The 21,150-nt window shown below is 45.8% G+C and overlaps 1 protein-coding gene across 5 annotated transcripts in view; it reads left to right on the plus strand.

The window, feature by feature from the left end:
• Positions 1-21,150, plus strand: part of LOC128793243 (calcium-activated potassium channel subunit beta-2) — a 139,008-nt gene that overhangs the window by 105,286 nt on the left and 12,572 nt on the right. For 3 of the 5 annotated variants that reach the window (XM_053952366.1, XM_053952367.1, XM_053952365.1), the window contains exon 2: positions 16,550-16,660. The exons of 1 other annotated variant lie outside the window; for it this stretch is intronic. In XM_053952366.1, coding sequence (XP_053808341.1) covers positions 16,550-16,660 — 111 coding nt within the window. Of the gene's footprint in view, positions 1-4,902; positions 4,968-16,549; positions 16,661-21,150 lie in introns of those variants that run through there. One more of the 5 variants, XM_053952368.1, reaches the window with a different exon arrangement.

A 21,150-nucleotide genomic window follows, 5' to 3' on the forward strand; every position in this document is an offset into this window, starting at 1 on the left:
GATGGTGAGAAAGAACAGAGTGGGGAGAGGCAGCACACACCAGGCAAATGGGAAAGAAAAGTTTCCCATTTGTGACCTCAGGTTACCACGCACAATATGTAAAAGGAACAGGGGGAATTACACTCTCTTTGATGGAGAACATAATTAAATTGTGGAGCTTCTTGGCAAAAGACCCAGGGAAAGCAACAACGGGAGATGACTTGGGACAAAGACCAGCTCTGAAACCTGCCAAGCACAGGATACCAGGAGAGTCTGAGAGGTCCCACAGGCTGCTCACAGCCTTCCTCACAGCTTGGTGCAGGTCCACCCATACCTGCTGTTCCTCACACCCATCCCCAAGAACCCATCAGCAGGTGCTCAGCACTGAATGTTCTGGACCTGCTTTTACCCAGCTCCAGGTGGAAGGAGCAGAGGGCAGGCCACAGGCTGATGTAGCTCAGCTCCACTGAAATCACACCAGAAAGCCCCAGAGCATGGGAAACACCACTGAGTTTCATACATGGTCCAAAGGGCACTTAGGGAAAGAAAGACAGAGAGAGGGTCAAAATTTAAAAAATATTTTGATTAAAAAACAAGGCATTGTCAAAATATCAATCAGAAGCCAAGATTTGGCAAGATCTGCTCTTTTTTAACCTTCAGCATGAGATCAGGTCTCAATCTTTCTATTCTTGGTAACAGCTGATGAACGCGGTGAAACAAGGTATTAATAAACATCTGCCCAGATCTTAGATTAATATGGAGAAGAATTAATGGAGGTCTTAGCACATTCATATTTTCTAATTATGGCAGATGACTTTATTTATAGAAATAATAGAGAGAATGGAAATTGTCACTGACACCATGTCAATATACGTAACCAGATCCAATCATTTAATTGCATTACATTTGGCCACAGGGTCACATCAATAAAGGCCCTCCTTAGTCAGAGCAGTTCAGCGGTCACTACGTACTTTATGTTAGAAAGCTATTAGGATTAATTCTATTTTCAACCAATCATGAGGAAAACAAGTCCTCTTGGACATACCTATCCCTGTGTGTCTTTGCTTTGGGGGGCAAAGCTTTCTACCACGAGAGGGGACGGCCACTGCCCTTTGTGCAGCTGTCTGATTTTCATGCTCATGTCTGGACACACTTTTCTTCCAGTCCCAAGAGCATCCAAAATAATGGAACAGCACCCAAACCCAGCTGTTTCAGATGTCACTGGCCATGGCTGAGCCAGCTCCTGCAGCAGCTCTGGTTCATGCAGTGCCCACCTCTCTACTACGATAAAGAATCACCAGTGCTTCTGTGGGAATAATAACACACTACACCACTGAGATAAATAAAGCATAATGTTAAACCTTGATATGTTTACACCTCCTAAGAGAGGGGAAGGAGGCCTATAAAACTCTCATTAAAGGAGCCAGGGCTGTTCAGTTCATTTGCAGCTTGATAGGTAAACCCTGCAGCCTGTTTTTATTGGGATGTGCTGGCGCTGGTCTTAGAGAGCAGTTGGGCTTTAAGAAGGTTTTGGACTGAGTGTGGCTGTTTCTTGAGGGTTTAAAGTACATGTCATAATGTTCAATTTAGACAGGTAGCCAGGGAAGTTTGGATCTTTTGTCCCAGGAGCAGGGAAAAGTAAAACAAGGCTACAATATGGTGCCAGGTGGTTTGTCACACCCAAAGCATTGCTAGTAATTTTGCTTCTTACACATTGAAGGAGATCTGGAGTGATGCTGAAAAGCTGAGAAAGTCCTCTAGTTCTCTCCTGTTCTTCCAAAATGTGTTTCTTAATCTGTTCTGGTCTTCTGAAGCTATCAGTCTGAATTAATGAAAACAGAGCAAGGGAATGGTATAATTTCTATTAATTATAGAGGCAGGTTTGTGCAATAAACAGAATTCATGTCCCTACAGTGCTGCTTAAGTACCTATAATTCAGCTGCCCTGCTCACAACTGCAGCATCTTCTTCACGTTGTTTTACAAATTAGCAAACCTGGAGTCAGCAGCTGAGTACAGTGTGATGACATTCAGTTTAACTGCAGGGAACCTGATCTGCTGAAATCCACGGGTGGTCTTCCAAGTGCTGCTTTTTGCTGGGATTGAGTTGCATCTCCCAAATTAAGTGCTCCTAGATCAGCTTAATGTTTTCCATAGAAATGAAAATACAGACACTTAGGGAACAGTATCAGTTACTTATTGTAACTGCTGGTACTCTTCCAAGCCCTGCCAAGCTAACACTTGGGGGCTGCCCTTTCAAAGACAGCAGAAAGGGAGGTCAGGGCATGCTGGAGCCAGCCTGACCTTCCAGCTCAGCCAGCTGGTTTGTATTTACAGCAGGGTACATGGAATAGGAACCCACACATGGATATCTTTGCTCAGTGACCCATACCCCACAGGAATTTATTCTGTGCATCAAACTCTGCAGAACAGAACTGGGTGTGCTGTCTCCTAGTCAGCCCTTCCTCTCCCACTGCCACTCTTGGGGTCCTCTGGGGGGTCTGGCAGCAGCAATGGGCTGAATGAGCGTCCTCTGTCACATCAGATCAAGCCTGGGACAGCAGAGCCTCAGGAGGACCTGGCTGCCAAAAGCACTGCTGCTCCAGCTGTGGTGAAGCAAGTGAGAGCTTTGGAAGTGGTGATAGACAAAAAAAGAAAGTTCCTGGGAGTATAAAGGAAAGATGGAAATGTACAGAGCAATAGTCATTTTTGTTCCACTCCTGCTTTCTGCTTTCCAGATTAAATAAACTTCACTTTTCTCTGCACTGAGTGAGAGGATGCAAACTGCTGCTTCCCAGTTCATAAATGTGTTTGACAGCAGAACTCCTGCTGCAAGCCCAGAACTTTACACCAGCAAACTGGTCTGACTGGGGAGCACTCTGGTGACTGAGACACTCCAGCAGCAACATTTTCCAGCCCCTGTAGTGTGCCAATAGCAGACCACTTTGGGTGAAAATGTGTTTTGATAGCAAATGACTCCACCAGGCTACAGAAAAAAAAAAAAAAAAAAAAAAAAAAAAAAAAAAGGCACTTCTCTGAGCTATAGTGCAAAAGGTTGATTTTTTTTTTTTTAATCGACTACTCACAGGGCTGCTGGTGTTACATTTTAAGCATCTGACTCAGGCAGTCGAGTGGAAAGGTGATAAAATCCTTGACTTTGATTGAATTTCCATTGTGGCAAAATGTAAAAATAAATACAAACACTATGAAGAAATTTATAAAAAGCTACCATTGGACAAAATGTTCCACATCATTTTTAAAATCTGTACAGATACTGAAAAAAAAAAATCTCTTTTTTGCCTTACATGAAGGTCAAAAATCAGCTTTCAAGCATTCCTTCAACAGGCATTATGTTTAAATACTGAACTGCCTGCCTGTTTAAGGAGCGTATTTCTTCAATTACATCCAACATTAGTGCAGCTGTTAGGATTTCCCAAAGGACCACTGCAAACTGAAGAAAAGCCTTTGTTGTGGTGCTGACAGGCTCTGTGGCATTGCTCTGGCCCCTTGCTTGCTTCTGCATTCAACTGTTGACCTTACAGGTGTAAATAAGAAGAAAATCAAGTACCCAGTCTCCTCTGAGTACATATCAAAGAGCACTGAAATGATGGACTTCATTAAGCTTGTACATCAGCTTAAAAAGAAGAATTTTTAAAAAGCAGCTCTAGTGTAAGGAAGAGGAGCTAGTATGGGTGAAAGTTAAAATGCAATAAAAATGCAGTTCCTGATAATATTTACCCTTATTGAATTACTACTATGAAATCAATAAGGGATAAAAGCCCTCTGAATGCATTTGGAGGAAGACTACCAGCTGTTATTTACTTACTACACTGCATTAGAGAGAAAGGCACACACTTTACAACAGGGACAGCTCAAGGCACAAGCAGGGCATTAGCTGACACCTTCACAAGTTATCCTACAGGTATGTCTGCTTAAATCATCCAAACCATTTGAAGAATTCAGTCACCAGCTTTTAGGAGCAAGGTAATATACTAAGAATATCTCCATATGAAAAACATTTTTGGTTATACTTCCCTTTGCAGCCTCCTCAGTCACAAGCTCTGCTGTAAAGCACCTTTGTAATGGAAATGGTCTTCAGGATCTCAAGGTCAATGTGACCACACAGCGTTTCTGCATTTTGATTCAAATGTAATTCACATGATTACTGGGGCTCTGAGATTCTTAAAACAGATGGAGGCAGGAAGAACATCCATAGAAGCATCAATTTGGGTGAAAATTAACATGTAATTGTTAAACTGTCTTAAAGAGCAGAGAATACAGACATAACACATAGGTTCTGATTTTCAACATCTATTTCTTTCTTTCATTAATGGCAGTATCAAATGATTAGTAAAAGCCTTTTGCTGTTTGGAAGAAGGTGGGTGGAGGCTGGCCAAATGATGGACACCTTAGAGACAAAAAACAGGGAAGCTGGGATGGTGCAGGATCTGTGGCAATTATTTGAACAGATCCCATCTGTGTGGCGCTGGAGGACAGGGGCATGCTCCTGCTCTCTGGGCAGGTCTCCTATGTGTCTTCAGTGGCAGTGAAGCTATGCCCATAGCTCTGCTATGGGCAGAGCTGATGAAGCCACTCCCTGTGACATTTGGTGTGTTAGGACAGCGATTTCTGCCCTGATCCTGATGGTTCCTGTCATTCAGTGACTGCTGGGTGGCCAGTGGCCAGCATCCACAGCACAGCCCATGGCAAAGCCAGCAGTGTGTGGGGGTCATTGATCCCAGGGAGGTGCCACAGGGCTCTCCAGCTTGGGAGTGTCCCCAGGACAGAGGTGGGGTGTTCCTCTGGCTGTGACTCCTTGGTGGTGAGGAGCTTTGAGGCTGCAGCACATGAACCATGTCCCAGTTTGGGAGGTTCTTTGTACTCTGGGTGCTGCTGGTCCCAACAGGCAAATGAGCTTCCCTGGAGCCTGGGAAAGGGGATGGTGCACAGAGCTGCTGGAGAAACAGGGGAGCTTTTCCCCTGAGTGAAGGTACAGCATGTGTGGACCTCACACATCCACACACAAGGACATGTGGCCTGTCCTGGACACTGCCCCTGAGTAAAGCTGTAGGAGGTGGGCAGGAAGAACCCCCCGCCCCTCACTGAGCTGCCCATGCACAGCCTTGAGGTGCTCCCAGCAGCTGTGGGGATCAGGATGGTGCTGAAATAGTGGGATATGGAGAGTTTGGAGACCTGAATTAGGACCTTTCATGGATCTGCAGCCTGCCCTGGTCAGCACAGCCAGAAATGTTGTCAGGTGAACCCACTTGTGGAGAAGAAGTTGTTCAGTGCCAGACCTCTGACTCTCCCAGAAAGTCAATTCTCTCTGGGTATCTTGCACTGGAACTCCAGTACTGAGATGGATATCTTCCCTGGAGCTATTACAAAATAACTTCCCACAAATAGCCCAGCAACCCGAAATCTATCCCTGCATTCTGACAATTTCAGTGTGTTGCCAGCTCACAGCTTTGCTGCCACCAATTCCTTAAGGCAGTTTTGCCCAGCACTGTTGAAAAGGAAAATATTCACTGTGCCCTGGGGGAAATGAAGCATGGAAGTCCCGTTATCACTGACAGAAGTTTTGTCTCTAATTCCCCATCTGCTCTTCTGAATGCTAACCTACAGTGCTGGCACATCAACTTAAATGATAAATGAGAATTCCAAGCAGGAAGCAACACAATATTAGTCAGATAGGCTGGTGGTATCTGCAAAAATGTGGTGTGGATGCCCATGTTTCACAGAAGAGAAATTATAGGAAAAATTAAGTTGTTATACTACACTGATCAAGGGAAAATGCTGTCACAGAATAGGACAAATTAATGGTCAAAACTAGATTTATTTATTATTTTACATTTAATACATATAGGATGTAGTTCCTCCTTGTTCTTATTGTTATTTGTGTTTAGCAGCTGAGTAAAATAGCACACGAGGCAAGAAATCTGTGAGGAGAGTAATAATGTGATGCATAGTGTTAACTTGCTTGTTTTGGAAATATGCATTTATCTTGGTTAAATAGAAGCTTGGCCCAAGTACTAAGCCGAGTAATCATGATTAGGGAGAGAAAAAGATATTCACCTCCTTGGAAACTCAATACTTTTTAACAGTAATAGCACTGCGACGACATTGTTTGAAGCTGGATGCTTGCAGTAATTAATATAGATTATTGTCATATGAGGAATGGAAGCATCTGTGACTGCTCCTACCATTGCTTTCATTTCCAGATCAGTTATGAGACCAAAAATACATGGAGTTTTGGTTTCATGGACATGGCCCTTTCACTGTTCAGCATGCTCCACTGCCCTCAGAGAGCAGCAGAGATTTTGTTCTCATTTTTGGTTCAAAACTGCATTGAAGGCATATGCACACTCTTCTGTCTTAGAGAAACTTTGCTTTTGTTCTTTCTCACTATCTTTTTTCCTGACCCTAAAGAAAAACTGGTTTTATGCTAAAAACTATACTACAAGGACACATCTGTAGAGATTCATAAATCCTGAGCTGTTGTTTTCTAAAGAGGCTGAATCTGCATCATCCAGCCTACCAGGCACTGAATTCATCTGCAGAGCAGGTGCTTTAGAGTTTACCCTGATTTTTGACCTCGTGGCTGGTGCAGCACTGGGCTAAGCCCAGTCATCAGCCTCATCTCAGCAGTCAATCAACTCCTCACCTCACCAGATTTCCCATCCACCCTGTACCAACTGCCTTGTGCATTTCATTTCTACCTTGCTGCAGTATGCTGCTGCTGCTGCTCTCTTTTGTGCATCACTACTCTCTTTTAGGTTGTGATCCCTGTCTTTCTAACACTCTGCCTTCATGTGACCCACTTAGTTTCTAACTTTCTCCCTCGCCTTGCCCACCAGGCTGGATTTGACTTTGTCCTAACCATGAATGTCTCCACTGGAAAGGCTTCCTTCTTCTTGCACTGGAAAGGTTTCTCTGGGGCACGTAGCTGCCCAGGAGGAATTAGGGGTTTGCATTGTTCTTCCAATCAGCCAGTTGGCTTCTGTCCCTAATATGTGGCTTGGACATCCTTACCATCACTCCAGAGACTATGACAGAAGATATTTGGTCATATATGAGCAGAGGTCCCCAATTGGTAAGCATTAGCTGTGTTTAGAGGTCATTAGAAATATGATTTACACATTGTTCCCAAGAGCTGTTCTATTTTGCTATGAATGGTAGAACTACCCAATGGAGAGAACTCCCATTCAATTACTATCTTAATATTGAGCTCATTGTTAAAACAACAGCTCCTAATCAGCAAAAAGCAATCAGGCAAAGCAACAGGGATCTCCAGAGGACACGTGTGTGAGTTCAAAGGTCCACAGAGTTGTAGCCATGACTTAGACTCAAGAGCCAATAGGCAGCTGCACCTACAGAATTACATTTTAAAAAATAAGGACATAAAAATCTAAAATTCTGTGGAAATGATGTGAAATGTGTGCAGGAAAAAAAAATATGTCTGGAGCTTTTCTACAGCACTTGGGCACAAAATTTTGTTTTGTGAATCTGAGCAATTTATCATATTCAACTAAGAGGGCTACAGATGGTGAAGTTTGTGTTCTGAAAGGATGACGAGCCACTGCAGAGTGCTTATGATGTCAATTTTACCCTTTTGTAATAAGACAAAGAGGAAAGATGCTCATGAGAGCCAAGCTGGGTGTTTGTTTTTACCAGAGAGTTGCTTGTTTCACAGCTCCATGACTCAATGTCAGTCATATTGGATATTCCAGCTGTCTTTCTCCATCAAACCCTTTCCTTAGTTTCATGGGAGACAAGCGCTTTCTACCCAGGGTCTGCCACAACCAGGTTTCCAAGATGATGTGTCAGGACTGTTCACAACCTACCTGCAGACATTCCCCTGCCTTCAGAGGTCCCCCAGCATGTCCAAGAGACCACGTGTGATGGAACACAACTGCCAGTCAGATGGAGATACGCACTCAAGCTCCTCCTGTTCCTCCAACCCAGCAGTCTCTTACATTTAGAGCTCAATTATCTGTTCCTTGCATATTTCAGCAGATTTAATACAACATTTTTCACTGACAGACAGAGAAATTAAATCAGCAGCACACAGCTAAGTAACTTCCTTGAATTTCCAGGTCACACTGGCGGGGCTGATCCAGCACTCCCAGTCCTCTTCCCTGGACACTTTTTTGAACCAGATCTTTTAGGAACTTGCCTGCACAAACACAGTGCAAAAGTGGTTGTCTGCAGTGGTGAAGGAGCTTCACACCAATACCCAAAGCAGAGAGCCAACCTGCTTACTGGGTGAGCAGTGCAGGCAGGAGCTCTTGTCTGGACCAGGGCTGATGCCAGGGGAGAGCTTTTGCAAATCGTGTCCTTGCTCTGCTCTGAGTCTCTGTGTCACACCTGTGCCTTGGCAGGTGTCTCTGGGCAGTGGTCTTTAGTCAGATGGGACATGAGAAGCTGCAGCAGTGGCTTTGTGCTGGTGCTCATTGTCCATCCCTCAGCAGCACATGGGTCCAGCCAGCTGTGCTCTGCTAGATGCTCATAAAAATTAACAAGAAGACTGAGAGCAGACTGCTGTATTTTACCACAGAAAATAAAGCCAAACAACAGCTAAAACCGGGGAGGGGAGGAGGGAAAGGGGAGCACAGAAGACAGACCAAAGGCAGCAGAAGAGTTGTATTTATTTTCTAATCCTATCTCTTTTAGTGTCTGTGATGAGCGCTGTAACTAAAGGAATCTAACTGAATTAGAATTTCAATATGTCCTGAGCAGATTGGAGCTGTTTCCATTCATGAGCAGCACGTCCCAGCTGTAATTGCCTGCTTGCTTATCCACATAGCTCTTTACAGCTAATCCAAATGCAGTCTCAAAAATAAATAGTGCCAGAGTATTCACTTCCCACTGGGCAGTAGTTTGAGCTCTCTTCTGCCTTTGCTTTGTTCCGCTGCTGCTCTCCATGGCACAGGGACTGACTCAAAGGAGATAAAGGATGATTGACCTGCTCAAGGAATTAGGTGACAGAAAAGCCACTCCTGCCCTATCTGCCCTGCCTGTTCGTGCTTTACCTCTGGGTGCTGCTTTGCATCTGTTTATATTTCTCTGCCCTCAGCCCCCTCCCCAGCCACATCACTCACGCAATATGCTTCTCCTTCGTGGTTTCCCTAAAAGCTGCTGGTGTCCTCTGTGTCCCCAACAGCACATCACCCTTCCTCTCCCTGAGCTGCTACCCTCAAACACACCATTGGTATTTTAGAGCTGAAGTGAAACTCTCTTCAGGGACATTGAAAAGCCATGTCCTTTTCAGATCAGCTTCTCTGGAGGGGTGTAAAGCTGAGGCACAGTTGCACAAAGCTGGAAGGGGTGTCCCCATGGATGGGACTTGGCACAACCACAAAGCAAGGCTCTGCCTTTGCTCTCTGACACAGGCATCTGTACGTGTCTTGGCTCTCCTCCCTCCTCGCTGGGTGGAAGGTGGTTGTCCACCATTTTTTAGGCTGTTTTTTCAACTACAACCACCTTAGACTTCCTGGGAGCCTTTGGCCAGGTCTCAGCAGCCTCTGTGCCTCTGTTCATCACCTCTAAAACAGCACTGCCAATATTCTGTTGCTTCACACTTTGGGGTGTAAATCCCAGGTCCCTCAAATGGCAGAGGCGAAAAGACATAGGAGTCAAGTCTGAAGCCAGCTCACTTCAGCATAGTCAGAGGCATTCAGCTCCCACTGTGCAACAAATTACTCTTAAAAATTGTTTTATTAGTATCCACAACAGCATCCTTTAAGGTCTGGTGAAGTAGGTACCCACAAAAACTCAGCTGGGGACAAGGTCATTGCCTTCTGATGACCATCAAAGAGACTGACCTCAGCATGGAGCAGTGTGCCTCCACTCCATCTCCTTTCTCTCACCCCATCTCCATTTCCCACTGGGTTTATCAAGGCATAGCCATGAGCCACAGAGCCTCTTCAGTGCCACCCACATGCTCTTGTCCAGCCAGCCTGGCCCAGCTCTTGTGGTGCAGTGCAGCACCCAAGGTGATCTATCCCTCTGCAATTGCAGAGGGCTGTGTTAAGATTTAAAGGAGAGCATCAAGTGAGGTGGTGCAGCACTTTCACTGCCTTCCTCCTTACCCCCAGGATGCTTCTCCATCAGTGTAATCCTGCCTGGTCTTTGGCAGAGCAGATCTCACTATGAAACTCTCTTGGCTCAGCTGCATAGAAGCAAATTGCAGGGAGGTGACCCTGCACTTGCCACTGCTACACCCCCTCCCAGAGCCAACCCCATTTTACAGGCAGATTGTGCCCTTCTCTGAAGCCAGGGAGCAGCTGAGATGATGAATATAGTGCTTGTCCAATGTGTCACTTGCTACGTAAATTCAAATTCAGCACAGAAAGCTAAAAATGTTTGCAGAATCCTGACAGGCAAAGTGGACAATTATGTTCAGCTGTTCCTCACAAACGTTGATCCTCATGACTGCAATGTGCCAAGAGAGGCATTGCCTCGTGCTTGGACTGCAAACTCACCAGCACCAAAACATGAGGATGGTAACAAGGGCTGGCTCTTCACTTCATGCTCTGCACCTGGGGATGGTCTGAAAGTGCCAGGTACTGTGGTGGCACCAGCACTTCTCTTGTACAGACAAGGAAACTGAGGCCATAATGCCAGGCTGCTCCAAGGCAACCAAAAAGTCACCAAAGAGGAGAAGTTGTGAGTCTCTTGATTGCAGTGACAAACAGTAGCTCCCTCCTTTGTAGCTGAGCTGGGGACACAGGAATTTCTTCAAATTCGCTGCTTCAATCAGCTAAATCAGAATAATTGAGACTAACACAGTGTGGCCAAGGTGAGTGAAACAAGTTGTCACTGGGATAGTAATGTAGAGGAAGAAGCACTTGGAAAACAAGGAAAGAAAATTGGAGAAGGAAGTTAAAGGTGAAAAGATCACGAAGAATAAAGGCTACAGAGTCTACAGACATGCTGGGTGGACTAGGAAGGTAGCTGTTGGGAAAGTGGAAGCCTAGGGATGAGGGGCATAATTAAATGGCAAGGCTAGAAAACTTTTTCAAAATAAAGATAGTCAGCACTGGAGAGAAGAACTTCATGAGATGGAAACATGGAAGATTCAGAGCTTACATTGGAATATTTAATTTTGAAGTGTAGACACATTGTTATGTAGCACGGAGATACAGAAAACTCAGCCCTCTTGAATGCTTCTTTTTCTCCTGTATATCCTGGAAAGAGACAATTAACAACTATCAAGGGGTGACTTTAGGTATAAAGAAATACTGCCTTAAAAAACATACCCAAATGTCACTGTGTTCCACACACAGCTAATCTGCACCTCCATGTGATGGCTTCAGCTGTCCCTGGCAGCCCCACTCTTCTCCTTTGGACATGGAATGTCCTAGACATGCCTGTGACATGGGAATCCAGCAAGACCACTCTGTGTCCAGGATGTCTCCCTCATTCAACTCAAAATCTAGATGGAGAGCTCAGCTCTGAGCTCTGAGGACATTTTGGAGCAGGGTCAGAAAGAGACGTGAATCATTAATGAAGCATCATTAACCATCAGCCTTCCCATACTCTTGTCAGTACATTAGCACCAGCTGCCCATGGTCCATTTTCCCCTTGCCATACTGAGGAAGCCCAAGCTGAAGGTCACCTGCTGGTTGGATTAGTCTGTTAGCACAGCTGGGGTTCCTGAGATGCTGCAACAAGAGCAGCAATTTGTGTCACTCTGTCCTGCCCCTGTCCATCAGCTGTGGAGCAGCAAAGTTCTGTCACGAGGCACAAATTCACCCTTTGGTGTTGCTTTTGCTGCTCCTCCATTCAGAGCTGCTGCTGCCAGAGCAATGAATGTTCCCTAAGTGGTGACTGTCTTCTGCTAATGCAGATGCATTTCTTTTGTGACTTAGCTTAATTGCGTTCTTGGTGTGTGTCTTCTGTCGTGTTTCGGATGCAAACAAGGGTCCTTGGTCCAGTTCTTTTATTCTTTTAATACCGGGATTGAAAACTGTCCTGGCTCATCTCCTGAATCAGACAGGAGCATCTTAATTCAGTAGTTACTTCCACCACTGCCTGGGAAACTCTTCCATGCTCTAAGGCACCTGAAAGCCAGACTACCCTCCAGTTAGGCTGCAATTTACATTAAAAATTCAACGGGCTCTTTTATTTATTCTCCCATCCTTCATCACACACCACTTTTCCCTGTTTTCTGGCTCATCAAATCCATAATAGAACATTCTATCCCCAAACAGAGGCATGAGTAAGACCTATTGGGACACAAAGTCTAATTGTTGGTATTCGGTAAATTCACCTCAAAGTGAACGACTGTCTTCTTGCAGGTTGTCTTGGATGCCTGGTTTCAGTCTCTTCCTTTTCTCATGGGTGATGGGGGGTGGGACCACTCAAAAAAAAGGTCTACCCAGGCATGAGAGAGACCAAATATTTCCCATCACTCAACAGCCACTGACCTGTCTGTCCAAGAACTGGCACTGGCTGCTGTGGGTGGCAAGGGGAGAGGTTAACATGTGGGCTAGCAGGAAAACTTTGGGGTTTCCAGAGAACTCCCTCGGGGTTTGAATGAATCTTCTGGCTGGGAAATGCTGGGATAAAGCATGCAGCACTTGTCAGCATGGACAGTGGGGGGTATGGGTGTATTCAGACAGAGCTGAGGTGGTCAGTGATTGAATCTTTAGGTGAATGTTCAGCTTTGGTTGCCTTTTGATGAATCAGGGTGTCTTTTATGAGGCAAAATTAATGCAAGTGCTCCTCTTTTTACAGTGGCCACACTGCCCAGGAAATGAAATGTCATAAGGGGAGAAAAGCTCATTAGTTTAGTGCTGTAAATGGTTCTCCAAGGTCTCAGAAACCCTGTGATTAACATAAATATAGACAGAGGCAATTACAAGCAAACACACGTATTAAACCCAGCTTTCCATCTAAAAACATGGTTTGCAACATCTCTCTTTGGCTGTTCACAGCTGTGGTGACCTAGAGGTAAGGGACTTTTCATACCAGTCATGACACAAACTGAAGACAGAGGAAGGAGAGCATCCAACCCAGGGTGAATGTGAGGACAACGGAGTAATACAGGCTATGTAACATAGTCCCCAAGGTACCAGCTAAGGGATTTTGTGATTTACCCTCAGAATTACATCTTTTTTTGGAGCAATTTGAAGCAAATGCTATCCTGTTGTGTTTTCTTCACACTGAAATCCTCAACTGGGTGGTTGCTGTTGTGTGGACATGTTGATTCTCCTTAGGACAGGGCAGAATAGTTCTAATTTTCTAAGAGCTGTCTCAAGTCTTCACCTTGCAATGGCTGAAAAAGTGGACATCTTGTCAGGTTTTCTAGTGAGTTCCATGAAATCCATCAGCAGGTAATGCTCAAGAAGAGGATGAGAACAAGAGAAGATGGGAGGAGTGGGACAGCATCACAGACTCATGTATTTGTACCAGACTGTGCACTCTTTACTCTGCATTTCTGCCCTTAGCCTTGAGCATTTCCTCAGGATAGACCCAGATATGAAGAATGAGGTGTGTTTTGTAAAAACCAAAGCTTGGTCTCCTTGCCTGCCACTGTGGCAGCCGTGTCAAGAGATAAGTGCATTGATGCCACAATGTGTAACAGTGAAGGAGACCAAGGTGCTCAGGCAAGGTCAGGCAGGAAGCCCAGAGTCCCACCCTGACTAGCAAAAGTCACATCAACTACAGCAGTTTGTGGATAACCTGCCCTGTAGGAATATCCCCCACAGAGTCCTGGCAGTCTAAAAAGCAGCTTGAAGCATCTCTTCTCCACTGTTTTTAACAGGTATTTTCGTGACTTTAGGTGCTCCGTCTGCTCAAGCAATAACACAATCCAATCTGAATGCAAGGCTGACATCCTGCAGAAATGAGTTGCACGGGCTGATTACTTGTTGCATGATAAAAATAAGTTGCTAGCAGCTGACTCTGAGAAGCCATGGGGGAAAAAAGCCAAGAAAAAATAGTGTTATTTGTTTTCCCAGAAAAGAGAGAGGGGGCAGTGAAGAAACACAGTTCACAGTCCTGCCTAGAGACCTCCCCAGCATGGGAGAAAGGCATGGAAGTTTAACTGACCTGGTGGGGCAGAGCATGCTCGTGAAGGTTGCAGCTTTGGAGGTTATGAATCCTCCAAAGACCTTCAAAGAAGGGTCCTGGGGATTTGTATTGTTGCTGGTGCACAAAAAGTTTTTACCTAATGTCTAACCCCTGCCTAAGGGAACCATGGACTTCAGTCACTTATTCGACCTCTGGATTAGTGTTATGATGTCATCAGTGTTACAATTTTACACAAAATTAGCTGTGCAATTGTGTGTTAAATAGTGGTAGTTAGCTTGGATTGCTCAACTAACGAAGCAGGCAGCATTAAAGCTGTCACATATGGACTGCTCCAGGGCACTGGCACTATAAGGGAGTCTGAAATCACTCCGACTTCATTGGGAGGAGAAGCATCCCTTTTCCTTCTCTGGCTTCCCCTCAGTGGGACAGGCCCACTCACCCAGCTCCCAGCCCAGCAATTTGCTCTGGGCTGCTTATAAATCTGGTTCCCTGTCCAGGGAGTCCTGCCCAATTGTCCCTGTAGGCTCAGACAGGTGGCAGAAGCTGCTGATGACCTCTAATGTGTGCCCAAGTTTTGCTTAATTAAGAAAAGGCTCTCTGATAACATTCACCACCATCTCCTGATGGCTCTGGGACCACTCAGGCTGTGGCAGCACAACCAGCCAGGCTTTCCTGTAGTGTGTGACATCCTAAAGAGTGCAATGGCATAATTTAAATAAAACATAATTTTATTTTCCATCATTAAGGGACTCAGCCTGGGACAGGCTTAGTGTAGCATGCAATGTGGCCCTTGGCTAGTTGGTCTGACCCCTCCTGCATAGCTTGGAGCAGAAGCCCCAGCTGAGTGGTCACTGTGGTGCTGTCTGTGGGTAAAATCTTATCCAGCAGTGTGAGGATTTGGCTCAGGGTCTTACAAGTGAAATTTCTGACCAATATCACTATCAAAACACTTAGTTGTTGGCTATATTAATTTGATCCCAGCAGATGCTACTTCACCTTCTAAACAATAGTTATTTCAGGAAGGTAGTGCCTCATCTTGTTGTTGATTCCCCAATACTTAACTACAGTGGTTGTATGGAAAGAACAGAATTGCTCTTGGCATTCAGACTGAACTGATCACCACAGAATCAGGGAAAGGGCTGGGGAAGATTCCCCTCCTTCCTTCTCCCTTCTTCTGGACCACCTTCTTGTCCAATTTGCTGTTCACCAATGCAGCCAAAAGCTTCATCAAATATTGCCACCTCTTATTTTAAGCAAGGTCCTTGTCTGCAAGTCCCAGTCCTGAGCCAGCATCTGAGCAAGGCAGCAGGATCCCAGCAGGGAGGAGGTGACAGGAGCACCAGTTTGGCCAGTTTGCCCAGCCAGCTGCCCGACCAGGGTGTGAATTTGGCCTGGGGCTGTGTCTTGGCCCCTGTGGTGGGGGCCCTGGGCTGACTCCAGGTGGAAAGCCCAGTCCCTTGGCACCCATCAGCCTGTCTGCACACAGATGGATTTTGGCTCCTATCCATGTCAGTCTTCCCCTGCAGCCACCTCTACAGTATTTGAGTATTCTCCTGGTGCACCACTATGTAAATATTGAAATTAGCCCTTTGCATGATTATGGAGACAGTGACATTAGAGAGTTTCTCAGATCATGTGCCCTCTTTGCTGACAGCATCAGCCATCAGGTTTATTTTTCTGTGAACTAAAGAATGGCCCCCAGTGTATGAAAACTTCACAATGAAGTATTTTGTATCTGGATTTTTTTTTCCCTTAAGCTTGTATCTGAATGCATTAAAAACACAAAACATTGTGCTGTGAAAGAACACAAAATGCAGCCTTCATAGGAATGGCCCAATTCTGAGACCAAGATTTTTAACTGAGCCTCACAAAAACCAGAAGACATTAAGAGGGGCTACAAGGGGAGCCATAGCCCCACTAGCAGGTCCAGTATGGCCTGAGACCCTGAGAGAAGGCAGCAGATCCCACACCCTGAAGTGAAACAAGGAAGCCCTCAGGCAGGGATCTAACTGGCCTCAGGATAGTAATTTCTCCATGGGAAAAGATATCTTTGTCATATCAGTTACATTTCCACAAAATGCTGCATTTACATCTCCTACTTGTGCCCCATTCAGACACCTTCCCTGAGAGCCTCACCTTGCAGAGAGCTGCAGAACAACCAAAATGAATGTGGACGTGCTTAAACAATAGCCATTTTCTCCCTGAAAAATACTGCCATAAGAACATCGGACACAGCTATTACCTTTTCTTGAACTACTGGTGATTTCTTGCCCATGGTATGAATCCTTTGCAGCATGGAGCAGAGCTAAGCCTGATTAGCCAGCCTCACCTTTTGCCAGTGGGGCTAATGGGGTTTATTCTCCATTCCAAAACACTGGTCTCTCATCCCCATTATTTTACATCTCACCTCAAGTTAACAAATGTCCATCCTCAGAGCACACAGGGCATGGCCACAGGGGGTCTGGCACACTGGATATTATGTGCTCTGCCATGTTGGATGGGCAGTGACAAAAATTATCCCTCTTCCCCCAGGTCCTTCCATCGTCCCACTGCAGCGAGCAGAGCCAACACTGGGCAACCCTCTAAAATGTTTATTTGGACCAGTGGCCGGGGATCTACATCTTACAGACATGATGAGAAAAGGTAAAGGCACCTGTGCTGATTGTCTCTTATGGGTTTGAACATTTGTGAGTGTGGCCCATGGTGGCACTGGAGAAGTAGGAGGGATGCAAAGGCTGTCCTCCCTGTGCCCCACAGCCCCGGCTGCTGCTCCACCAGGCACAGGAGCAGCCCAGGAGTGCCAGGGTTACTGTGCCAAGCCAAAGCAGGGCCGAGGGGCAATGCCAGAGCCATGGCCAAAGTCTTCCTTGTTCTCAGACATCAGCAGCACACCGTGACCATCTCTGATTCAGGTTTAAAAGCACACCAATCCCCAGCCACAGGTGTGCAGCCCCAACCCCTGTGAAGCTTTCATGCTTTTTGCAGGTGTCCTGCCTCCAGCCTTCAACCACACTGTCCCCCAGGCAGATCACTGTCCCACACAGCTGTTGCACATCTGAATGATGCATCCAGCTGCCAGAGATGTTTTCTGGCTATACAAGTGCATGTGTGAGGGTGAGCCTGTGTGCAATACATTGCACAGTAGCTGGGGGTTGTTTAGCTGCTTGAAAGTGAGCTGGTGGCTCACCAGCCCACTTGAGTGGTGTTGCTGGAGGGAACAGGCTGAAGGAGACAGAGGAATAAATGAGTTACTGGATCTCCCAGGGGAGCAGGGAAATGAGCCAAAGAGAAGGAAAGGGAAGGAGGTTTGAAGTCCACAGACAAAGGCAGTGCTCAGTTGGGAATAAAAAAAGTTAAATATCAATGATGAAATAATTGTCAGTAATGCTCAGACTCATCCTTCCAAAATCCCTCTCCTTTGTAGTAAGATTTGCTGGACAGCTTTTCTTGTCACAACAAGGACACATTTGCCTTTCTTTTCTTTCCTTTGCCCTTTTCCACCTCTCCTTCAGTTCCTCTCGCAGCAACTATTAAATGTAATCATGAAAAATCACACTCCAGTGAAACAAAACCAAATATCAATGTATCTACAGTGCCAATTAGCAAAGCACGGTCTTCAGTAATTCTAATGAGACATTACTGTTGGCATCTGCTTGGGAATATGCACTCCTGAATTCAGGCAGCAGAGCTGCCCTCAAGACCCTGAGATTCTTTGGAGAATTGGCCGATTCGCTGAATGTTTCTGCAAAGGTTGCATAGGTGTTCAGCTCTTTGGGTTATCTGATCCCAAACAGATATTTTGAAGACAGCATGAACTTTTGCAGCATGAACTTTCATTGGAGCTGGTTGTCTAAATGCCTTCTGTACTTCTGCCAGTCTCTTCTTTAATTGAATTTTCCCCAGGCTAATGTCCTTCTGCATTAGAACACTGTCATGGTCCAGGGTTACACACTTGGAGGAGATATCTGCCCACACTTTGGGCTGGCTGGAAGCTCCTGATTAGCACAGCCTTTGACTCTCACCATGCCTTGAAGCTAGGCTTATTAACTTGGGCTGAGGGCTCACCAGAGTCTGGTCAGTACAAATCCAGGCAGAGCTCATGCCTGCCTGCCTACAGAAACAGGGAATAGGGAGCAGTATGTCCATGCCTACACACCAGCCATGGTAAATTCAGGTATCTTGACAAGCCTTTGGGTGGGTTTGTTTCCCAAGAGGTTCCATAGAGCTGTACAGAAGGACTTCTTTGTACCTTGTGAGTGATTAATAGAATGCAGGAGGGAAAGGGAGGAAAAGAAGATGGAAGTAAGAGAGTGCTGATGGCAGCCTGAGGGCTGCAGAGGAGAGGTGTGAACACAGAGCAAGTGCTGTTAGTGGGAGAAACTCATCCCCCAGTGTCTGGCAGTGATTTTAACACATGTAAGGTCACCAGTGCCATCATTATATCAAACAAGTAGTGCTTTTCAGAGAAATTACTCACCTGAAATGACCCTTTCCCAAGAATTTTGTGCTTTAAACTTCAGACATGAAGATTGTTGTATGGATCAGTAAACTTGTCACACAACATATGCTACAACCACAGACTTTTGAGGGGTTGCACAGTAATATTAACTGTGCTGCAATGAGCCACTTGCTCTAAAGGAATCAACTCCTCCTGGGTGGAAGGTATCTCTCAGGCATCTCTTTTTGCAGGATCAGCACCAGAATATCTGTATTTCATTGCTGTTTTAGCCATCAATGATTCCCCCAGCTGCCACATTTTATGCTTTGGAAAACTAGTCAAGCCCTCATTCTTTCTCAGCTGTTAAAGAGGTTCTCCACGCCAATGCAACCATTGGGAAAACAAAGCACTGGTTTGGTTTGGTTCGGTTTGGTTCAGTTTTGTCCAGCTTGGTGAGGAAGAGGGAAGGAATTGAATGAACAAATCTGTTAATATCTATTCTGAGGGCTCCATCAAGATTGCCTGTTGCCATAGGTCTACTAGCAAAAACTGGTGCAGTCTAATATACCTGTAAAGAAAAATATAAAGAAGGTGACTTCCGAGCAGAAAAATCCCTGAACACAGAGAATTCTGCAGATAAGACACAGGAGTAGTTTCTGACCACTGCATTCAAGGATTTCTGATATCAGTAAGCACCTCACCATGAGGTAATTTGAGTGACATCTGCATAACAACTGTGATATCAGAGAAGGGAATGTTAATTCAAAGTCATTCTGAATTATTCAGGCAGGCATCCCTGTCTGACAAGCCCCACGACTGCGTGGTGCCAGAGGAGGCAATGTCTCCCTCAGTGTCACACCATGGTCCCTTTGCAAGGGGAGGGCTTTGAAGGTAGGTAACTTGTGCTCATTTGAAATAAATAAAGTAATTGCAGGTGCCTGGTTATTCTAGCTTTCCTGTGAGGACACTTTGCACTCTTCACAGAGCTCTTAGTACTGCTCATTCTGGAGCAGGAGGTACAGAAGGATCTGCTGACCACATTGCAGAGGGATCCCCGCACTGCTGCTGGGCAGGGACATGGAGAGGGAAATCTCTGCTTGTCCCCAGCAGGCACAGTCATGGCTGAGATCTCCTCTCTGGCATCTGAGCCTGGGGAGAGCAGCCAGTCTTTCCCCTCTGAGCAGCTTGGCAGAAAGGACAGGGAAATTTAACAGGGGAGAACTTCAGTTTGGAAATTATCAAGGGCACCAAGACCTTTTGTCCTTGGGGGCTTCCTATTAAATGCCTTTGCAGAGGTCAGGGAGACCCCGTGTTCTGACAGCTTGGGCCTCTTTAAAAACCAACAGCCCCCCTGGATGTCATATGGGGAGTTATCCCAGGGAATCACAAGGATTAGATGGAGTCACTTGGTGAGCAGTGCCTGGGATGCAGTGACCTGTACTTAAACACAGCCCAGGAGGCAGCTGGCTGTGGCTGTGCAGCTCTGGGATCCAAAATCAGCCAGCTAAGCAGGGCATTATTCCAGCTGACCGAGCAGAGGGAGGCCCCTGAGCTGTGCCAAAAGTTCACAGGTACACAAACCCACCCACCCCAACCCAGCTGAACACTCGTGTGCAGGGCACTGCTGCTGCCCCAGTGAGGGAGGTGCTGAGACTGCTCTGCTTGTGCCCAAATACTGGGCAACACATATTGTGTTCCCCAAACCAGGGCTCTCAGGGGCAAAAATGTGAAATTTTGTAGCAGCAGACGCTCCCAGTATCACACAAAGAGAGTTGGCACCTCCCCAGGGCAGGCACAAGCATGAGGAGGAGGAGGGAGGGCTGCTCAGCACTGTCTCCTGGGCTGTGGCAGGACTGCTGTCATGGGCTGGCATGTGCCACACCACCACCCACCCCAGCAGAGTCACCAGGCTGACTCCTGGCAGGAATGCAGGGGAAAAAAAGCCCTCAGTGAAGTGTAGCAGGCTATCACTTTGCTGTTGTTGGGAGCTTTGAATAACAAATATTTACAAAAGAGCATTGGAAGCAGTGCTCCACGCCTGACCTCTGAGGCAGAGCTTTATTTAGTTTTATTTCCCATAGTAGGTGAGCTTGGAGGATGCACCTGGCAGGTGGTCACCACTCACCTTTGCCAGGTAGCTCATTTTCACTCCACACCCTTCAGTCCATCCTTTTTTTCCTCTGATGGCGTGTTCCTTGGCTAAAGGCCACATGGGAAGCACTTGTAACCAATCTCAATTAGTTATTTGTTTTCAAATTGTCCATTTGTATCACTTTTATGTCCAATGACATTAGTGAGTGATTGCACTGGGCCTGTTTTATGCCTACACGTTGACATAAATTATGCTGTGTGATCATTTAATGTTCTGGAACTGCATGACAATCTCTGCCTTCCTGTCTGCTTGCATTTGGGAGCTATGCAAATCCTAATGGCAGCAGCTAAATACAGTGTGATAAATAATAATAGAAAAGTAACATTAGATTATTACTGTATGTTACTTCTTTGGAGGCAATTGCATCTGCCAGTTTACAATATATTTTTTTTCCCAAGCAGCAGAGGAAACCTTGACAGGCAGAATTACCATTTCATTTCCAAACAGAAAAACACTGATAAGCCTTAAAGGATGGTTTTGAAGAGGAACCATGGACACCTAAAGATGTAAACTACAGTTAGATAGAAAACCCTCAAGGGTTGT

Source organism: Vidua chalybeata, chromosome 10 (assembly GCF_026979565.1).
Source record: "Vidua chalybeata isolate OUT-0048 chromosome 10, bVidCha1 merged haplotype, whole genome shotgun sequence".
Taxonomy (NCBI): domain Eukaryota; kingdom Metazoa; phylum Chordata; class Aves; order Passeriformes; family Viduidae; genus Vidua; species Vidua chalybeata.